General features: G+C 36.3%; 1 protein-coding gene across 1 annotated transcript in view; it reads left to right on the forward strand.

Annotated features, from left to right (window-relative positions):
- Positions 1-21,591, forward strand: part of slc25a14 (solute carrier family 25 member 14) — a 44,621-nt gene that overhangs the window by 13,245 nt on the left and 9,785 nt on the right. The window contains exons 4-6 of the mRNA XM_039765930.1: positions 11,599-11,693; positions 16,470-16,555; positions 19,976-20,071. Coding sequence (XP_039621864.1) covers positions 11,599-11,693; positions 16,470-16,555; positions 19,976-20,071 — 277 coding nt within the window. The remainder of the gene's footprint in view (positions 1-11,598; positions 11,694-16,469; positions 16,556-19,975; positions 20,072-21,591) is intronic.

A 21,591-nucleotide genomic window follows, 5' to 3' on the forward strand; every position in this document is an offset into this window, starting at 1 on the left:
TTGTGCCAGTGCTCCACACGATGGTACTGTAGACAGTGCTTCCACCATGGACTGTTTGGGGTCTGTCTCTCAGGAAGTCAATAATCCAGTTGCATAAAGAAATATCATAGCCTAGCAGACCCAACTTTCATATGTTCCATATGATCTTCTGAGGAATTAAGTTGTTAAAAGCTAAACTGAAATTAATGTGAAATGCATTGTAGCATAAGTGTCTCTTTTTGTCTAGATGGGACAGGGCCAGAAGAACAGTAATTGATATGGCATCTTCGGTGGAATGGTTTAGGTGATAGGCAAACTGGAGATGGTAATGTGATGTGAGAAGTCCAGCTTTGAAGTTGCCCAAAATAAGCATCTGAAAGCACTTCATGATGACAGGTGTGAGTGCTATAGAGACAGAGGACTTATTAGGCACTAGTATGATAATGGTTTGGTTTTGAAGCATTTGTGGACAACTACCTGCTTGAGGGAAATGTTAGTAGATATCTGTAAAATATCTGTAAGCTGGTTTGTACATTCCCTGAGCAGTCCCAGGTATATAGTCTCTTTCGGCAACTTTGCATGGATTTACATTCAGCCAAGTTCTTCTCATGTTAGCAGTGGAGAAGCACAGTAACTATTCTTCCTGGGGAAGGATAGACCTCCTCGCTGGTATGTCATTTGGGGCATCAAACCATGCATATATGTTATTTAGAATATCTGGAAGGGAGGCATCACAACTGCAGACAAGTTGATGTCATTTTGTGGTCTCTGATGGCTTGAATTCATTGCCACATGCATTGTGTGTTTCTGGTGTCCTGAAAGTAGCTGTGGATTTTCTTGCCATCATTTCATTTAGCTGCTTGGATTTCACCAGATAGGTTTTCCCCCGTCATCCTGAGGGGTACCTTGTCACCTGGTCTAAAGGTGGCATTGTGAGCTTTTAAAAGTGCAAGTACCTCCAGTGTCACCCACAATTTGTGATTTGCTCATGTTCTGATGGCCTTTGAGCTAGTCATATCATCTATGCCCTTGTCAGTTTCGCCAGTGATTGATGATTCATACTCCTTCAAGTTGATCTCATGATCATAGTCAGCAACTACTTTAAACATATCCCAGTCTATAAGATCTAAACAGTCCTGCAGGGTTGAAACAGCTTCCTCTGACTACACCCTAATCCTTTATAAAAGTTGGTTTGCACTGTTTTAAGCAGTGTTATGTATACAGGCAGTAGCTAATGACTGAAACATGATAAGAAAAATCAAGATGTTGGCTGGATACAGCTTTGTAACCTTAAAAGAGGTTGTAAACACAAGATCCAGTTTGTTTTCTCCCCTGGTTGGAAAGTTCATGTATTGAGAAAAGGGAGAACTGTCTTCAAGTTCATGTGAATTAAATTTGCAGTTCAGTAACAGTTCTGTAAAGTACTATCAGCCCTTTTTAGAATTAACTCCTGGAGGGATATAAATAACTAGAATAAAAGTAACGGTAAACTCCAGTGGCAAGTGAAAAGGATGGCACTTTACAGTTTTACATTTCAGCACTGGAGAGCAGTGGCTTGACAGCAGTTCAGCACCACTTGTTCTACACATAAACACACAGGCTGCCTCCTCACACCTTGCCAGTTGCTAAAGCAGCTATGTCAGCTCAGAAAGTGGTTAGTCCATCCAACTGAATGACAATGTCAGTAAAGGTAAAAATAGAACAGTTCCTCATCTCATTGTTGAAGTCTTGAGGTTATTCAGCTTATTGTCCAGTGAGCAAAAATACAAAAGCAGGATAGAAAGGAGCACCAGTCTAATTGGATTTTTTTCTGTCTCGATGTGGACATGACCTTGTTTACCTCACTTTGGTTTTCATTGACATTATTTACGACAGTGGTAGTTCTTTATTTTGATAGCTGTGAGGCCTTGTTCTCACAGCCTGATCTCCACAAAATGCCAAGATATGTCAAAGTCAAAGTGAACTTTATTGTCATCTCAACCATATACAAGTATACAGATAGACGAAATTGCGAAGCTCAGGGTCCACAGTGTAACAACATGATGTGCAAATAGTAAATTAAAAATAGAATAAAAATTTTAAAATTTATAATTAAAACACAAACAAACAAGACAAGACATTGTGCAAAGATAGGACAAACAAGTAGCAGCAATATTGATGTGTAAGATATGTAATATAATAAGTAAATAAATAATAAATAATAGATATAGATAATACAGAAATTATCAGTGTATGATAATAGTTGTTTAAGACGTGTGTAAACAATGACAGGTCAGAATGTTTCATAAATCCTTAGAGGTCAGTATGAGATTTTCAGTTCAAAGCAGTGTATAGTGACAGTAAGCTTTCTGTACGATCCCTGTGAGCACATTTCGCACCAAATTCTTTGGACCCAGAGCAGCCGCAGTATCTACATGTGCTGACATCTTGCTGGAAGAGGTAGTAATAGTTAGGCAGTTTTGCCATGTCCAGCAAAAATATCCAGCCCAACATATTCTTAAAACCCACCCAATTAAAGCTGAAAATAGCCTGAAATTTGAAATGCCTGTATAATTCAAATAATTAAAGCAGTACTGCATCCTTCATATTTTAATACCTGAGTTATAACTACTGACTTGTACTTATCTTTTTCTCATGACTGTTACTTGTGTCCTTGTCCCTCCTCATTGGCCTTTATCTACTTACAAGCAACCTTTCTATTTGTTCTCGGTTACCATTTGCAAACACAAGCACACATTAAATTTTGCCTGCTGGCTATTTTTTGTAGTCTGTCTTTTTCAGTTTTGACTTTACAGAGGTTTTGCATTGCAAATTCTACAAACATCCTCACTGAGCTGCCTCCCCCATCCCCATTTTGATCAGGAACTATATACAGTGCAGTCTTAATGCTCTCTTCGTCATCTTTCTCAGCTGAAGATAAGTAAATACCTGCAGTGAAGAGAAAATATCCTTGTGGATTGTTTGAAATTATGGTAGACTATCTGATTCCTGTGCATGAGGAGCACAGATCCTAATTATACCTAACAGAGGTGTCTGCTCCAAGCTGGAAAATATTACTGAAAGTATTACTGAATGGCAAACCAAGAAGAGATATGGCAGAGTTTGCAAGTTCCTCAAAATCTCTATTACCTGCTGTATGTATATGCACATTTCAGCACCTTACATCCAGAAGTAATCAATTTTGCTGTTTTCCAGTTTTTTCCAGTTTAGAGTTTGCAGGACTCTCCACTGTTGCTCTGCTTTTTATAGATCTCCTTTTATAAGAAAAAAGAAAGGGAGATCATCTACTTTATGTTTGGCTTAGTTGAACACAGAGCAGGGCTTGGTGACAGAAATGTGAGAGCCACTTTCTGATTTCTGTGATCAACTCCAGCATGTAATTCCTACATTGGACTTTGACATCCTTTACAATTTGGTCATTTAATCCTCTTGATGCATGCAAAGGAAATCGAAATTGCATCTCAAAATCTACAGCATCAAGGGACAGAAGATTTTCATCAAACAAAGTAAATACAATAATGTTTTGCCAGCATTGGAATGGCGGTGTCAATGCTATGTGCCCAAGAAGAGACTAATAGAAAATGGTGGTCTGTTCAATAAGTTTGGTATGGCTGGATGTCTCAAGTTGAAAGAGTTTATTAATTGTTTAACTCTTGATACAATGGGTTGGAGAAATTTGAGGTGGATCTGATTTATACAGTTTCTACTGTCTTGGAAATGCAGCTTTAGCTCATCATAATGTGCAAGGATATGATTTATGCATTCACTGATTGCAATCCACCTACTGTCAGACAAATGCACAATCTTCATGGGGATTCACCTACATTTATTGTCTTGTTTGACTACTTATTTTTGTAGATGGTGAGTGGCTTTCGAACACCAACTATAGGTATGAGAAACCCTATACTGTACATTTCAGGATAGAACATTCACAGCTTTTCATGCACACAGCCTAAGGGAATGGCATACTCACTTCATGTATGTAAAATGAAGGGTCCGCTTTCTGAAATTTCTGCATCACTGAATTATGTTGTCCACTCATATTGTATTGCTGCCATCAGTTTATAGACCAATGAAATTCTACACTAACAGCTTGTTGTCATCCAAGAATTTGAATAATGCATTTAATATGAATAGTGAATTTACAGTTGTAATGTGTTTCAATCTAGCAAAAGTGTTAATCACTTGTGAGTGTTTTTTGCTGTAGTATCTGATGACTGCATATAGCTGTTTTTGATTGCCACATCGTATTTTCATCTAGAATAAGAACATGGCCCATTGCCTATGTCATCTAGAATATCTTCATGTGCCACATGCCCTATCACTGAATTGATTAGCTTTGTGCATTTTGCTGTGCAAATGTAACACCTTTCTTGGAAATTTATCCCATTATGTATCCCAAATGATCGATAGTTAAGATGCTTGAATGGCAGGCAATATTAAGAGCAAGCTGCAACTCTCCCCCCGTCACAGCAATATTCTTTCTAGTAAATTAACTGTCAAATAGAGTTTTGGCATTGGAGAATGGTGCATTCTTTTTGTGCTTCTCTTTTGGAGCATGGGTGACTAGTGTAATTGTACTGATTTACAGTACTTGCAGTATGCTTTACCACCATTAGTGGGAAAACTTCAAAATCCACTCCATTAAGCCCTGTTTCTTCATGTTAGCCTTTGTAATATTTTTTTCCTGTATTTTCTGAATTTGGCTGACATTGTCAGTTAGGCAGGCCTACTGGCAATTAGCATAAAGCTAGCCAGCTTCATTTATTCATCTTGTAACTTTCATAGTTTTCTCTCTCTTCTTGTTGTCTTCCTTTTATCTCTTCGTGTGTGTGAAACGTTGTAGCCAAAAAGTACTATCTTGAGTCAAATTGAAAAATTTGTAGAAATAGGCATTTGTTGTGACAATACTCCCAACTCCTTCCGGGAGCTCTGAACCCAACACCGTCGGTAATGTCACCGAGATCAGTCTGACATATGAGGACAATTCTCAAATGAAGCCAGGGGATACTTCCAGTGCTTTTATTGCAGAAAAATCAATACAGTGTCCAAACAAAGTCAATAATGTATCGGCAAACAAACAGTTAGTGCAGTGCTCCACAGTTCCAATAAACCCATGAAAACAAGTGTTCAGTGGGGATAAAAACAATAAATAAATCCTTTAAAATCCGAGGTTAAAAATGCAGTCTCACTGTTCCCAATCCTGTCACACTTCCTTCCCTAGTTCTCCCCGGCTCACCCATAACTCTCGTAGCCGGTGGAGACCCAACATCCACAAGCTCCTTCGGCCAACCTCCGTCACTGCCAGACCATCCGAGGTCGACTCTCCTCCCTTCATCCTTCGCACTCCCGCAGTCGCTCCTCAGATCCCTCAGGAGGACACCTGCCTTGCTCACCCCACTCACTCGAACATTCAGTGGGATGGCCTAGCCCCAAGATCACCACAACCAATCGCTCTTTAACGGGGCCCGAGTTCGTGTTGTCTCCTCCTTACAGGTTGCCAGATCATTGCTGCTAAGATGGCTCTTTCACGTCGTTTAACCTCCTTTTTCTTCACCTCAATTGATCGCTCCCCCTCTCTCTGCTGTTGACTCAAATATGTACATACCCCTGCGCGCCTCCTTGGGCGCAGCGCCTTAATTACATGCCACAGGGAGCCAATGAAGCAACTGAGAATGAACGCACCCACACGTGTAGGTGCGACTCGCTCCAACTACGTCATTAACTCCCCGCAGTCGTGCAATCGCACCCACGGAGAACGACAAGATTTAAAATCTGGCCCTTTTTTTTTAAAGCCGCAAACCCGCTATACCACATTTGTGACTTGGGTCAGGATGATGTGTGCCAGAAATTTTTTTTATTTTATTAATTTTATTGTAATCATTCCATACAAATAAATACTTTTTTACAAAAAAAAAAATAGGATGAAAACAACTTAACCCCCACCCCTAAGAAAGAGAGTAAGGCCAACGGAGTAAAACTTAAAGCTTGTAAACATACCTAAATTGGTTAGTTTAAAAGGGCAATAGAGATGAATGGTGCTTTAAGAGCTTATTCTACAATATTATTGATTAGATCCTGCCAGGTTTTGAAAAAATTCTGTACGAATCCTCTAACTGAGAATTAGATTTTTTCCAGTTTCAAATAGTATAAAACATCGGTTTACCACTGATTAAAAGAGGAGAGTTAGGATTCTTCCAGTTTAGTAAAACCAGTCTGCGTGCCAGTAGTGTAGTAAAGGCAATCACAGTTTGTTTGTCCTTCTCCACTTTAAGCTCATCTTGAATAACACCAAACACAGCTGTTAATGGGTTAGGAGGGATTGTGACACCAAGGCTGTCTGAAAGGCACTTAAAAATTTTGTTCCAAAATGATGTTAATTTGCTGCAGGCCCAAAACATGTGACCCAGTGAAGCTGGGATTTGATTGTAGCGTTCACAGGTTGGATCTTGACCTAGGAACATTTTGGACAGTTTTAAGTGAGACAGATGTGCTTGGTATATAATTTTGAGTTGCATAATTGTATGCTTTGCGCATATGGAGCTTGAGATGTGTGCAATAAATTACATACTCTGTCTCCTATGTCTGTCTCTCTGCGGTTATCCAGTCTCTTTCCCTTTATCAGGCTATTAGCATTAAGAACCACAAACATCCACAAGAAAACTAAATACATTATTTCACATGGCAGCAGAACATTATAAAAGTAGCCCAAAAACCTGAAACCTGCAACTTCGTATTTTTTTTCTTATGTCTGCATTCTCAAAATAGACCAATTAGGGGGTAAAACTATGGACCAAATGACTCTGTAGTGAGTATTATGAGTGATTTACTTGTCATTTTGAGTATATAATGGTAGGTCTTTTTATTGCACAATGGGATGTTTGAAACTTGAAATATACTTTATGAGAAGGATCTAGGTGTTATAGTGTACTTGTCACTATCAATAGCAAGACAGTGTACATAAGCATAGATTAACGATAACAGTATGTTAGGTTATATATCACTGTGTTTGGAATATAAGTCGATGGAGATTATGCCTATGTTATAATGCAGTAAATTACTTGTGAGGCCTCTTCTTGAGGATTTTATACAGTTTCGTCTCCATATTACAGAAAAGAGCCCTGAAGAATGTACTGAGAAGAGCAACTAGGCTAATTCTAGGACCTAGATGTACAAGCAATGAGAAGAGTTTAAAAGAGTTTAGTATTTTCAGTTTAAGATTAAGAGAGAACACATGATCAAAGTGTTTAAAATTATGAAATGAATTAGAACAGTGGATCTGAACCGTTACTTTAAAATCAATTCTGCAAGAAAGATTACAGGAAACATGTTTGTGAACTTGTTAAAAGCATATTTCACACAAATGTTAGTAATTTTTTTCTTCACAAAATGAATCAGACATGTGGAATAAATTACTAAGTAGTGTTGTGGAGAGAATTACTTTAGGGAACCTTCAGATTTCACCTTGATTTTATTTTGGACTAGCAAAATGCCCACGCTTCGCAGCGGCGAAGTACTGCCTTAAACTTTTTTATAAAGAAGAAAAGTAAACCTTTTTAAACTGAGGGAAACTATACCAATAATTATTTGCTAAGGATCTCTTTGTATGCCACGTTGTCAGTTCATCCCTCTGGTTGTAATATGACCAAGCTGTGTGCTGAGCTTACTCTTGAGCATGCAACATACAGTTGACCATGTGAAAAGCAATCTTGCCTCAAATGTCACAGCTTGGATTGCTGCTGTCATAATCGGTTTAAATTTCATGGTTTGTTTCAATTACGTTAATATTTGCAGGACTTGTTGTGTTGAAGTGACATTTGACATCTGTCAAGCGTTGTAAGCATACAACCGGTTTCATCAATAACTTCGCATCCAGCTTTTGAGAGTTTAAACATTCATAAACATCAAAGTGTCCACTACTGAAATCGTCACCTGTGAATCTAAGATGTTTAAGAGGCATTGACGGTTGTCCAAAGGTGTAAAAATATTTGGCCATTTCGGTACACTTGAAAGTGACAACCGAACAATTCAGCGGCAGCCTTCAACTCACAAGCAGAAGCATAGGTGAAGGGCTTAAGCATTTCACTCTTATAGTGCTCCTGTGTAGTATAATTATCTCCTGTACCGTCATCAGTCCACACCTTGAACCTGTCCCAGTCATTCAATACATAAGACACAATGTTCCTCCAGATATCAAGAGTGAGCCTGATATGTAACATAGAGAATGGAAAAGGCAGGTGCCATCTCCGGGCATGGAAACCACTCGGTAAATGACAGTTCTTTGATCGATGGTGATCACATTGATATACATGTTAAAGGGGGTACGGTTGGAATGATAAAGGAAATGGGTAACTGAACAATATAAAGTAAGTCTAAAATACCTACACAATAACAATAATCACAATAAAACAACGGAGAAGCTGTGGATTAAATAAAAAGGCTGCAGTTATCAGCAGGGAGACGTGAATCCCATGGCAAAGCAAGGAAGTGAATGAAGAGACCGGAGCGACGGACGGCCTTATATAGGCAGGCAGCCAACAACGTGAGAGGTGTGGGGATGGGGGACCCAATGCCACCTCACACAGCGACTGAGCTGCAGGCTATGGACATATATATGTACGTAAGTAGGATTCAGTTAGCGTTGGGAACCCGCATACCAAATTTCTTGAAGATGGGCCCATAAGTAACAAAGACCATTGGAAAGTTCAATATGGCGGCCAACAGTAGCGTCATACCAGTGAAATAAGTGCATACATCGGTTTTGGTTAGCGCAGGGAAGCCGCCTACCAAATTTCGTGAAGATGGGGCCATAAATAAGAAAGTTCAACATAGCAGACGTTGTCGACCGTTATGACCGTTACATGTAGAATTTTGAAATGAAACCTGCTAAACTTTTGTAAGTAAGCTGTAAGGAATTAGCCTGTCAAATTTCAGCCTTCCATCTACACGGGAAGTTGGAGAATTAGTGATGAGTGAGTCAGTCAGTCAGTCAGGAATTTGCCTTATTTTAGTATAGATAATTATGACATATATTATTTTTCTCAATATTTATTTAGTGTTTAAGAGTCGTCACTGTTGATCACGCTTATCTGTTTTCGAAAAGTTAATTCTTACATCATGCTTACCTTACTTGTGGCATATTTAAAGAGTCCCACATTACCAGATCTAGAGATGCAGCTTAGTATCTGTATCTATTGGAAAACAGTAAATCCAGTACTCTATTGGTGATGTGGGTATATAGACAAGTAAATAGATTTTTGTTCTATACCTTTTTAGCTTATTTATGTTGTATCTTAGACTGAACTGAAATAAAGAGTAAATGAATACAGAAAAAGCACATAAAAAGTCCTTGATACATTTTACACTGAGTAGATTCTGGCCCTGTCATGCTACATTTATCCAGATTGTTTTGGAAACTGAAAACACTTGAAATGTATGTATTCCAAATAACAATATATTATTTACCCTATACAATTCCACGCACTTCATGCACACACACACACATAAATAGACTCTGGCTTTTTGTGTCTTACTTCAGCTGCATCGGTGGGGGTTGGGATAGCTGGATACTTGCTGCCTGTGCTGATTGACACATGTGCAAAATAAAGATGCTGATGAAGAATGTGGATCAGCATTACAACTTTTCTCGTAGGCTTCAGGGATTATAGTTTTAAGTAAATTTTGTGAATTCCTCATTAAAATTTTCTAAATAACAATTTTTTTATCTGTTATTTATTTATCAGTTGATAAGTTTTATTTTAACCCTATTTTAGTCATTTTACTCAGTAAGATAGAAAACACAAAATTGTGATATTAGTGTAATGTTTATTCTTTCAAAAAAATATAAACAATATTTTTTTGTTGACAATTTCAAGTATAGTGCTAGAACAAACACTGCCAGAGGTGAATATATTAATAAGTATATTCTTTCCAGCTGTGAGATGCTTTTCTACCTAAATACATATCCCCACCCCTATTTTAATAGATTGTTAGCAGTGATGCCCCAGTTTGTTTGCAGAAGGTTATCTCATTAGGATTTGCACGACATGCTATGCAGTTTCGTATACATTTTGCAACTAATTTTATCTTAGTTTACTCTATGTTGAACAAATGATGTTATCATCCAGTTGAACTGCATTTCTGTATAGTTCCTTTGGCTTTAAAACAGTAACTTGCTATGTCACCTCTCCTATTTTTATCAATATAAGTTAAAAACATAGCAATGCCTAATAAAACTAAATAACATTTACCATTGTTTTCTATTTCACTGTAGATTCAATGAAGGTTGAAGTTGAGTGGATTCTTTTTTGTTAGTGTAAATGTTGTAATATAAACAGAATGGGCATAGTACTTATTGGACTATGTTTCAAAATGGTCTCCTGCTAATTCTCTTTTCAAAAAAATCAAATGTAGATTTTTTTTTTATTACTGTTTTGGGTAACAAACGGTGCTCACACTCTATACACATTTACAGTTGACCTATATCTATGTACCGTTATAAGCTGCACATAAAGAAACTAACTGCCTTTCTTTGCAGAAGGAACAGGTGCAGTCTTATTTATGGTTTTGTGTTTATGACATTTACATTGTGACTTTGTACTTCTTACCATTTTGCAGTGTGTGTGTTCCCAGAAGTAAATATATCTTTCACTATCTAGGTTTTAATTGTTTTAGTGTGTAATTTTCTGATATGGTTAATACCTAAGAAAATTTTTAGCAGCTTTAAATTAGACAATCACATAAATAAACGAATAATTAAATAGCATTGGTAAAAAATATATAATATTACCTGTAAAAAGCTTGTATTATATGGTTTAGCATTTTTGCCTGTAATGTAATAACAAAAGAATCCTCCATTTTTTAAGTACACTAGTCCAGGATTGTATTTTGATACAGGCAGTTAGCACCAGCTCTTTACAAATTTCAGTTTTTAATATGTTTTGAAATACATGTAAGTATACCAAAAATAATCCAAAATGCATCCATCCATTCATTATCCAACGTGCTATATCCTAACTACAGGGTCACGGGGGTCTGCTGGAGCCAATCCCAGCCAACACAGGGTTCAAGGCAGGAAACAATCCCTGGGCAGGGTGCCAGCCCACCGCAGGGTGCACACACACACACACCAAGCACACACTGGGGACAATTTAGGAACGCCAACGCACCTAACCTGCATATCTTTCCTGTGGGAGAAAACTGGATCACCCGGAGGAAACCCACGCAGACACGGGGAGAACATGCAAACTCCACGCAGGCAGGACCCGGGAAGTGAACCCAGGTCTCCTAACTGCGAGGCAGTAGCGCTACCACTACAAATTAAATAAAACTTGGAAATGTGTATATAAAAGCTTCTTTTTTTAAGAAAGTGTTTAAAATAAGTCTTTTTTCTTCCATTGTTTATAAAGTTGTTTTTAATATTTTAATTTTGCCATATTTTTGGATGGAAGAGGTAAATACATAAATAATTAAGAACATGTATAAAGACACATTTATGAAGCTGTTTTAGCCATAGTTCCATGTTTTTGTCAATAAAGTAAACTTACTGACATAAAAGCTTACAATATTTTTTCTTTTTCCTTCTCTTTCTTCTTCCCAACACTATGCCACTCGGTGCAGAATATCACCGGCCCTGCTGCGGCAGGCATCGTATGGCACTATAAAGATTGGTACTTATCAAACCATGAAACGTTTGTTTGTCAGCCGTCCGGAAGGTTGGTACTGAAAAATAACAATTTTTTAATTGTATACACTCATACAGTATTTTTAATTCGCTTTTATGAAAAGTATATTTGAATGACAAAGGACAACTGAAATTTAGATATATTTAGAACTAATATTACATTTTATTACAATATGAAGATGTAATTTTAATTTAAATCCTTATTTTTTAGTTTGAGCATTAGGCTCTTTGTTCAATTAATTTTTCATTAAATATTATGTTCTCCTGCTAACATAAACTAGAAATGATTTTAGTGATTAATTTTGTAACCAGCAAAATCAACACATTGATGCACTCAATTATTATCCATAGGGTGCATTGTAAAAAATCTTCACTTATATACTAGCATTGCCACTTTGAGCTCACTATCATTTATGCTTTATAGTTTATAGCTGGAACTTTTGATTTGGTGGATTTGAATCAGTGGTGTAGCCATCATGTTGAAGGGTACGTTTGATATTTTTCAAGTCCAAGTTGCTTCTTCACAATCATGGCATATGTTAATTTTCCAATTGAAATTGTGTTCTAAATTGAATCATTTTTCAAAAGTTTTAAAAATACCCTGTCTGTTCTTGCAGTTTACAATACAAATGGCATCCAGGTCCAAAGGTGAAAGAAAAAGCCTTAAAACTTACCAAACACGTCCACTTTGAAGCAGCAAATTTATTGATTTAAGAAAACATGCTTTCCACGTTTATGATGCATCCTTGTGATAATGGAAGGAAACTAAAAATTATTTTAACACAGATTCTTGGTACTATTGTCCTGAGTCAAGGATACATTTCTTGCTCATTTGTCCGCTTGCAGAGGCCATCATGGGTGGAGTTTTGATGACACCAGGCAGACACTTCCACACACATTGCATTCTGTGGTGTTATTTTACATAAACTACAGACCCAGATGAACTCCGAGTGGCAGTGTACTGAAAAGAGCACATAGGAGTTTCATTGTACTTAAAACACATAACAATAAATCTGAACTGAACAGATTACAGTGCATTGGGTGAAACTGAGCAGATTAAAATGTTACAAACCAATTATCAATTTATTTATTTTTTTTAAACTGCAAGAGTTGGTCTTGCTGAGATCAGGTGATAAAAGAACTGAACACATTGTATTCAATACAGAAATACACCGGGAGAACATACAGACACCATTTAGAACCTGGCACTCTGAGGCAGGAATAAAGGACTAATCTGGGTATGTTAAAGCATCTGTATTGAAGTTACTAAACTTCAGCCAGATAGACAAATTGTTGTTGCTAAATTGATCCAATGTGGTGGAGCATATCATTGCCGGTATCAAAATGCCCAGTTTCAGACCCTGGTGCTGTGCCTGCTTAATATTCTCTCTCACTGAAGCATATGTGTGCTTTAACAATCTAGCGGCAGCAAGCAGTATCTTTGCTTAGAAAAGTAAATGCTTGCTGTATATTGAATGAATTGAAACAGTGGCATGACTTTTTTCATTTATTATTGTTAAGTTGTCTACTGAACTCAGACAGAAAATTCACATCTGGGCATCAACATTCAATGTCAAGAATGGCGCTTGGTTATGACTTTCTGTGATAAATCCACACCCCAGGGTTGAAATGGTGTTGCATTTCCACAGATGTGTAAACTTTTCAAAATGAGATGCAGAGCCTGTGTTGTTTTAAAAGGGTAAAATCTCACAACAATGGTTTGCTTTTTGCTTTTTTTTTTCCTTCTTTAAACGACATGGCTACACTATTTTACAATATGTGCATAATCTCAAGACGTGGATCAATATTCTACATTTTTGGCTTAAAAAATAGATATACTTGTTAAGGTTTAAGGCTTTTCATCACATTAGGTTTACAGTACCCTTCAGCTTCATTATAGCCCCCAAGAGTGGGCTACTTACTATTTTTAAAATATGTAGCAAATTCATTGTCATGATTGTGAAAAAATAACTTTGAATTGAAAAATACTGAACTTATCCTTTAATTCTCAAGAAATGCTTGTGTTCTTTGTTGAAAAATACAGTAGCTTCTCTCTAATGCTAATTTATAAAAACAAATGTAATTTTCGCACTTGCTGGCCTCTTTTTAGTCTATTGTTTTAACTTAATTTTCTTTAGTTGTGGAATAAACATTTAAAGTGAAGCTCATAGTGTGATGATTTTCACTTATCAGAAAAATAAAATTGGAGACATAGTGAAAATGTTCAGTTTTCGTTCTGTTGACATTATGAAAACAGTTATTTAGACATGCTAAAGTAAATTTTAAGATTAGGCCTAACATGCAATTTTTTCAGTTATTTTGGCTGCACCACTTTTTGTATAAAAATATAAGTCTACACCCACTTTGCATTATTTTGTGGTACTTACTGCTGTGTTTACAGATTGTACATACATATATATATATATATTTATATCCTATTCCATGTAGTAGAATAAGCAGGGGTTCAAATAATGGTAGTCAGAGATGGCAAGTGATAGAAATACATTTTTATATATATATATATATATATATATATATATATATATATATATATATATATATATATATATATATATATATATATATATATAGTCTTTTGAGTTATCAACATAGAAAGCAACATATATTTTTAGAAATTAGTTGTATTTATCATCTGGTTGGTTTTGTTCATTTAATTATAGTTCCATGTGTGTATATGGCCCACCCATCATTTTCTAATCTTCTTTTCCAGTTCATTGTAATGGGAAGCCAGTACCTAGCCATCACAGGGCATCCTCAGAAATATGTGTACTATATATAGCATTCAGCAAAATGCTGTATTTGTTCTTTGCTATTTAAATTTTAGATTTCAAAATATGATAATGAAAATGAATGTTTAGCAAGCATAGCTACACATATATATACACACAGTAGTATAAGCATAAGAAATTTGACAAACGAGAGGCAACCATTCAGTCCTTGAAGCTTGTTTGTTCAGCTCATCTAGATACTTCTTAAAGGTTGTCAAGGTTTCTGTTTCAACTACATGGATTGGTAGTTTGTTCCACATTCTCACAACTCTTTATGTCAAGAAGTGCTTTCTGGCTGTAGTCCTGAAAGCCGTTCTCTTTAATGTCCACTAGTGTCATCAAGTATGTGATTCACTGTTAAGGTAAAACAATTCTGCTGGATTTACTTTATCAATGCAGTCTTCTCTGCATGAGGCTTAATTCTCTGAGTCTGTCAGAGTGCAACACATCCTTAAATCCTGGTATATACCTGGACGCAATTTGCACAATATATATGTATGTATTTATGTGTGTATTAATATGTTTGTGTATATATACACACGCACACTCACAGAATAAGATAACCTGATTTTATGGAGATTTATCAACAGTAAACAAGTCACCAGTCACTAGTCCCCTTTATTGAAACCTAACAGATTTAATTAGATCTGTGATATAAGAAAAGTCTACTGAATAAAAAGCTGACAAGTAATATAGGTAAAAATCAAGAGATTTTTAAATCCAACTACTGTTTCAGCAGAAAAATGTACAGTTGGTTATTTTTTTACTTGGTACTCAGAACGTTGAAAATAAACAATTTGTACTCCCCTTTTTAAAAAGGATAAAGGAAACCTTTTATTTTTAGGCCAACCACTGTACTTCTGTAACCATTTACAGGTTTGATCAATGAATGGGAGCTATATGTAACAAGTTTCTCATCCTTTTGAAGTTAACAGCTCTTTTGTAGTCATAAAATAGTAAGACAAATGGAGAAGCAAAGAATAATACAGAGACTGGGATTTGTGGTGTTTAAGTGAAATAAAGTTAATTATCTAAAAAAGATTAACACAAATTATTAAAAATAAATGAAAGGTAATATTACTGTAGTTAAAGGGTCTGGCTTCTATAAGGCTAAATCAGCTTTTGAATGGTCATTGATTAATAATAAGAATTCTGTACGGAGAGTGCTGGGACTGTAATGTGATATTAACCAGATTTCATGAATATAAAGCTTTTATTTGTGAGTTGAAGGATCATTAACAAATACTTATTTAGACTATCTCATATTCTGCTATGCAGTAATAAAAATGTATTAAAGGTGATTATTTGCTACTGTTATTTGAACCCCTGTTTGCTGTCAAATAACACTGTGTTTTTAATATGTTGCTTCACTGTGCATGCAATGCTGGGATGAAACACTGTTTTGAATGCTTGTTTTGATACAGGCTTGGTTTGACTGATGATTGGGGGACAGATTGAGCGTGTCCTCCTGTCAGTGTTACCAGCGCTTGGACCTCTGTTACTGTTGGTCACTTTGATCAAGGACAAGTGTAACTATTGTTCCAACTTGAACCATTCATTCTTCTCCTGCATCACCTCTTAATAGTATTGATCCTGTCTAAAACAGTTATATTTATTTAAATTTAGCATATTTCTTTATAGGTTTTCGTAACTTTTTCTTGTTTAATACATACTGTATTTATTAGAATACAGTATTTATATTTTTTAATGCAAACATCAACAAATCTAAACATAATCTGGACTAGATAGCTTAATTTACCTTGGGGGGGTGATTGATTTTTGTTTAATCCCACTAATTAATCTTAAAATATTATCTGTTACTTTTTTTGCAGACTAATTTAGCTATTGAATAAAAATTCAGTTTAGAAGTAGTGCATGCACATGAATATTTTTTGCAAAAATGTGTAGTTTGTAAGAGATTTTTCCTCATATTATTAATAGGATGTTTTGCCTATTAATTATTGTTATGTCTGTATGATTTGTTTCAAGTTAATAATACCTTTTTTTGGAATTTCCAGATGAGACAATGATAATCAATGTATTTTGTGGTGTGGTGTCTGGAGTTATATCATCTGCCATTGCTAATCCGACTGATGTACTAAAGGTAGAGTATTTGCTGTTTACTATCTCATTACCAACCAGATAAAGAGAATGTAATGTTGAATTACCAGCAGCTAAACATTCTTCATTTTCCATAACATGTTTCACAAGCTGTCTCACAGCAGCAGGAACATGGTTTCAAATCCCAGGCTAGTTGCTGTATGTGTAGAGTTTACACATTCTTCAGAATTGTACAAGCTACAAACCTGTACATGAGCATGCAGCAGAATTCTTATTGCTTTGGGATCCTCTGTTATGCTGTTATTAATACAGTAAATTATTTCACACTATTTACTTAGTAAGGGAGATTAGGATATTTTTCTCAGTTTTATTGCTTTATTTTCCTTGGCATGTACAGTGCCCTACATAATGTGTGCTCCACGGTTTAAAATTACAAACCATACAATTCAGACATGATTAAAGTGCACATTGCAGACATTTAAATTAAGGGTATTTGCAGACCATGTCGAAATGACAGCACTTTGTCTAAATGTCCTATGACAAATATGCAAAAGTCTTAGCTCTTGAAAGTCTTATATAATCTTATATCGCTTTATCATATTCTGAGAAGCAGTTATGACAAACTAGATGAAATTTCCATCTTAAATCAATAGACAATGGCAGTTTACCAGGATATCAGTTCAAGATATTACAAAGAAAATACATATATGCAGCTGAATAATACTTGTTTTTTGTCCTGAGTTGTGTTTATCTTTTGTGTCTGTAAAATTAATAAAAATGTGGAGTACAGAAAGAAATCAGTTCATAATTAATACTTTGAAATTAAACTAAAACTAAAATGTTGATCAAAGACAACCTGAACCTATTAAAAAATCTGCATTACTAGCCATATGTATCTTTTTATGAGATAATACATAATAAGGTAAAGTGTGAGCCATAAAACCCAATTGTGAAAGGTGACATGCTAGTATTAGCTATAGAAATCCTCTTGAGTAGTGGAAAACATTGGTCTAGAATTTTTCCACTCTTAAAAGTAAAGGTACCAGAATGGATCTTCAGAGCAATGACATAGGGAAACTATTTTTGGTTCCCAAATGTCCCATCCATATGAAGGTTCCAGAAAATGTGCAATTAAATAACCATTATTTTTAAGTGTGTAAGAACTGGATTAGCAGGGGAAACTGCACACAAAGCATTAGGTGAATATATAAAAATTGGACACACACTGATCCCTGGAGCAGTTGGACCCTGTGCCCTGGTGCCAAACAATGAAATTATTAGTCTGTTGAATCTAAGGAGAATGATCCATAACAGAAGCATGATTTTAAAAAAATCATTGTAGAGCAGTAGGATTAAGGAGAGCCATGAGTAAAGAAAAAGCTAACTTTTGTCCGTGGAAGGTTGTAACTTCCTATTGATATGCTTACCTAGTCGGATTTCTTGCAAAAAAAAATATATATATATATATTGTTTTTTATTATATTCCTGCCTCCCTGTATTTTTACAAATTATAGCTTGTTTTCATCTTAATATTAAGATCACAAAATTAAATATAGGCATTTTATATGGCACTTAAAAGCTGGTAATCTTTTTTTTTTTTTTATGGACACTATCTTTAATTTTTATAAATATGAATGTTTACATCTCTGTCCAGATGTCATGCTTACTACATCTGCTGTAGTTTCCCAACTGTCTGGTAATTCTTCACTATCACCCAGTGCCTGTCTCACATTCTCTCTAAACTCAACCTTGCAGTCTTCCTTTTTTAACTTCCACCATTTGATCCTTGGCTCTGCCCTCACTCTCTTCCTCTTCTTGATCTCCAATGTCATCCTACAAACCACCATCATATCCTCCTTAACTACACTTTCCCCTGCCACCACTTTGCAGTCTTCAGTCTCCTTCAGATTGACTCTTCTGCATAGGATATAATCTACCTGTGTGCATCTTCCTCCACTCTTGTATGTAACCCTATGTTCCTACCTCTTTTTAAACTATGCATTCACCACGACCATGTCCATCATTTTGGAAAAATTCACTATCCTCTGACCTTCATCATTCCTCTCCTTGACACCATACCTACCCATCACCTACTCGTCTCCTCTGTTCCCTTCACCAACATGTCCACTGAAATCCGCTCCAATCACCACTTTCTGTCCCTTGGGTGCACTGTTCATCACTTCATCCAACTCACTCCAAAAATCTTCTTTCTCATCCATTGCACACCAAACTTGCAGAGCATATACACTAACATCACACCTCCAATTTCCAGCTTCATAATCAATACTTTTTGTCTGACACTGTTTTCACCCCCAAAACACTCTTGACATACTGTTCCTTCAGAATAACCCCTACTCAATTTCTCCTCCTATCCACACCATGATAGAACAATTTGAATCCATCTCCAATCCACCTGGCCTTACTCCCCTTCCATTTAGTCTGTTGCACGCACAATATATCAACCTTCCTTCTCTCCATCATATCTGTTAACTCTCTCCTCCCTTACTAGTCATACTGTCAACATTCAAAGTCCCTACACTCAGTTCCACTCTGTTTACCTCCCTCCTCTCCTCCTGCCTCCGGACACGTCTTCCCCCCTCTTCTTCTTCGGCCAACAGTAGCCCAATTTCCGCCTGCACCCTGTTGGCTAACAGTACTGGTGGTGGTTGTTGTTAACCCGGGGCCCAACCAATCCGGTATGGAAATTTGTAGTGTTGTCCGCATATTGGTTTGACAAAATTTTATACCGGATGCCCTTCCTGACGTAACCCTCCCCATTTATCCAGGCTTGGGACCGTCACAAAGAAACACACTGGTTTGTGCATCCCCTGTGGCTGGGTTATACTGGTGGTATTTTTTGATTTTATCAATTAATGTTCTGAGTATGCACCACTAGATGATTTTTGCCAGTGCTGGGAAGGTTCCTCTCTATTAATTTCTCTGTTGATTTCCCTGTTAATTAAATTGGACTGATATTTCAGGTATTTGCAATATATGTTCTTCATCAATCTGTGCTAGTAGATAAAATTTTCCAAAGTATATCAGTGACTTAACCCTAATTGCAAATTATGCCATGTAGCTGGTCTTGCTGAGCCATATGTTTTGGGACTGTCTGAAATTATGGCAATTTTGGAAAAGATACAGTATTTACTTTTTTCAAGCAGATGCCACAAAAGACCCCCAAAGGTCATGCAATAAGACAATTTCCCCTCGGGGATTAATACAGTGTTCTAAAAGTAATTTTTTGAATGCAAATGTCAAATAGTTATTATCAGAATGTTTAATCTTAAATAGCTTTTGTCATGCCTTACTTGTGTTTCATCAGTTTTAAGTTATTATGAAATAATCTTTTTGGCTATAGAGTAAAGAAAAGCAAGAAAGGTTGGGAATTGCAGTTTCTTCAGCTTCTGGGTTTGTAGGATGAGGATAACAATATGGTCATTCTGTTTATGTTGTCTTTTAGATAAGGATGCAGGCTCAAGGAAGTGTAATTCAGGGAAGTATGATAGCAAACTTTTTGAATATCTATCATCAAGAGGGAACCCGAGGACTTTGGCGGGTAAGCAGTTAAGAGTAGAGTATGATTTGTTGTATAAAGTTTAAAAAAAACAGTTATTAAGTTATTTCTTATCTGCAATTTATTTACTACACACTACTTGTTTTTATTTTTGATGAGTGAAGGACAACACAAAATGCATCCCAATCATATATTTATACCCTTTTCAATTGACATTTTTTGCAATCTGTTAGCTTTTCCCTACAGAATTCCATAATAAAATTTGATGTAAAAACAGCTCAGTGCCATATTTAAACGCTTGCATTATTCATTTGGCCACAGTTACCTTTTGCTAAATAACATTATGTATACTGTATGTACTTTTTTTGTAAAAGAACAATAACATTTTCTAACCTATTACTGTGAACCCACCAAAACAGTGGCAACTCAAAATGCATAGAAGGATAGTATTTAGTACCAATTAGGAACTTATTCAGTAGATGAAATGAATTTACAAATGAGTTCACAACAAATATTGAAATAGCAAATGAAGGGCAAAAATTATTTTATTTGATGTAGATTTGTATGTTTTTCTTTCATTTTTATGCTAATCTTTTCTTCGCAAAAGTATTCAAGTCTTTGATTGAACGAAACCTCAGAGCAAGCACTTAAGGTTACCTAATGAAATATGTTGTAGGAAAAGATATACACCATAATGCTCAACATTTTACTCTAGTTAGTTATTGTGACATTGCATTAATGACAATTTCAGCTTGACTTACTGGAATTTAAAGGTTTCCACCTCTGTCTTGTGATGTGTCAACAACATATACAACTTATGCAATGGCAAGAAAAAAATACAACAAAACACAGTGCCAGTACAAATCTATACTAATAAAAGGCAAAGCCCTCACTCACTCACTCACTCACTCACTCACTCACTCACTCACTCATCACTAATTCTCCAACTTCCCGTGTAGGTAGAAGGCTGAAATTTGGCAGGCTCATTCCTTACAGCTTACTTACAAAAGTTGGACAGGTTTCATTTCGAAATTCTACGCCTAATGGTCATAACTGGAAGGTATTTTTCTCCATTAACTGTAATGGAGTAGAGCTGCAAAGACGTCGGGGGCGGAGTTTCGTGTGACATCATCACGCCTCCCACGTAATCACGTGAACTGACTGTCAACGCAGTACGTAGAAAACCAGGAAGACCTCCAAAAAGCGCTTAAGAAAACATGCATTATATAATTGAGAAGGCAGCGAAACAATAAGAAGCGAGCGAGTGGCATATACTACCATATTCATTAGTGCTGCTACCTCGGAAAGAAAGCAAGGTGTAAACCTAAACTTTAAATTAAGTTCATAGACAGGCTACGCTGGCGTTTCACATGCCCACAGGTAATGCAGGATACAAGTTTAATGATAGGGCGGGATATAAGCGAGTTTTGATCACTTTGTAACTAAGTTAAAATTGTAGGTGAAGGGTGTGCTTATGCAAATTCCGAGAGACTGTGTTTGTGGGGGATTGACAGTTAAGGCGGGTGGGGGAGTCACGTCATCATATCCCCTCCCACCTCATT

The sequence above is a fragment of the Polypterus senegalus genome, chromosome 10 (assembly GCF_016835505.1).
Source record: "Polypterus senegalus isolate Bchr_013 chromosome 10, ASM1683550v1, whole genome shotgun sequence".
In the NCBI taxonomy this organism is placed as follows: Eukaryota; Metazoa; Chordata; class Cladistia; order Polypteriformes; family Polypteridae; genus Polypterus; species Polypterus senegalus.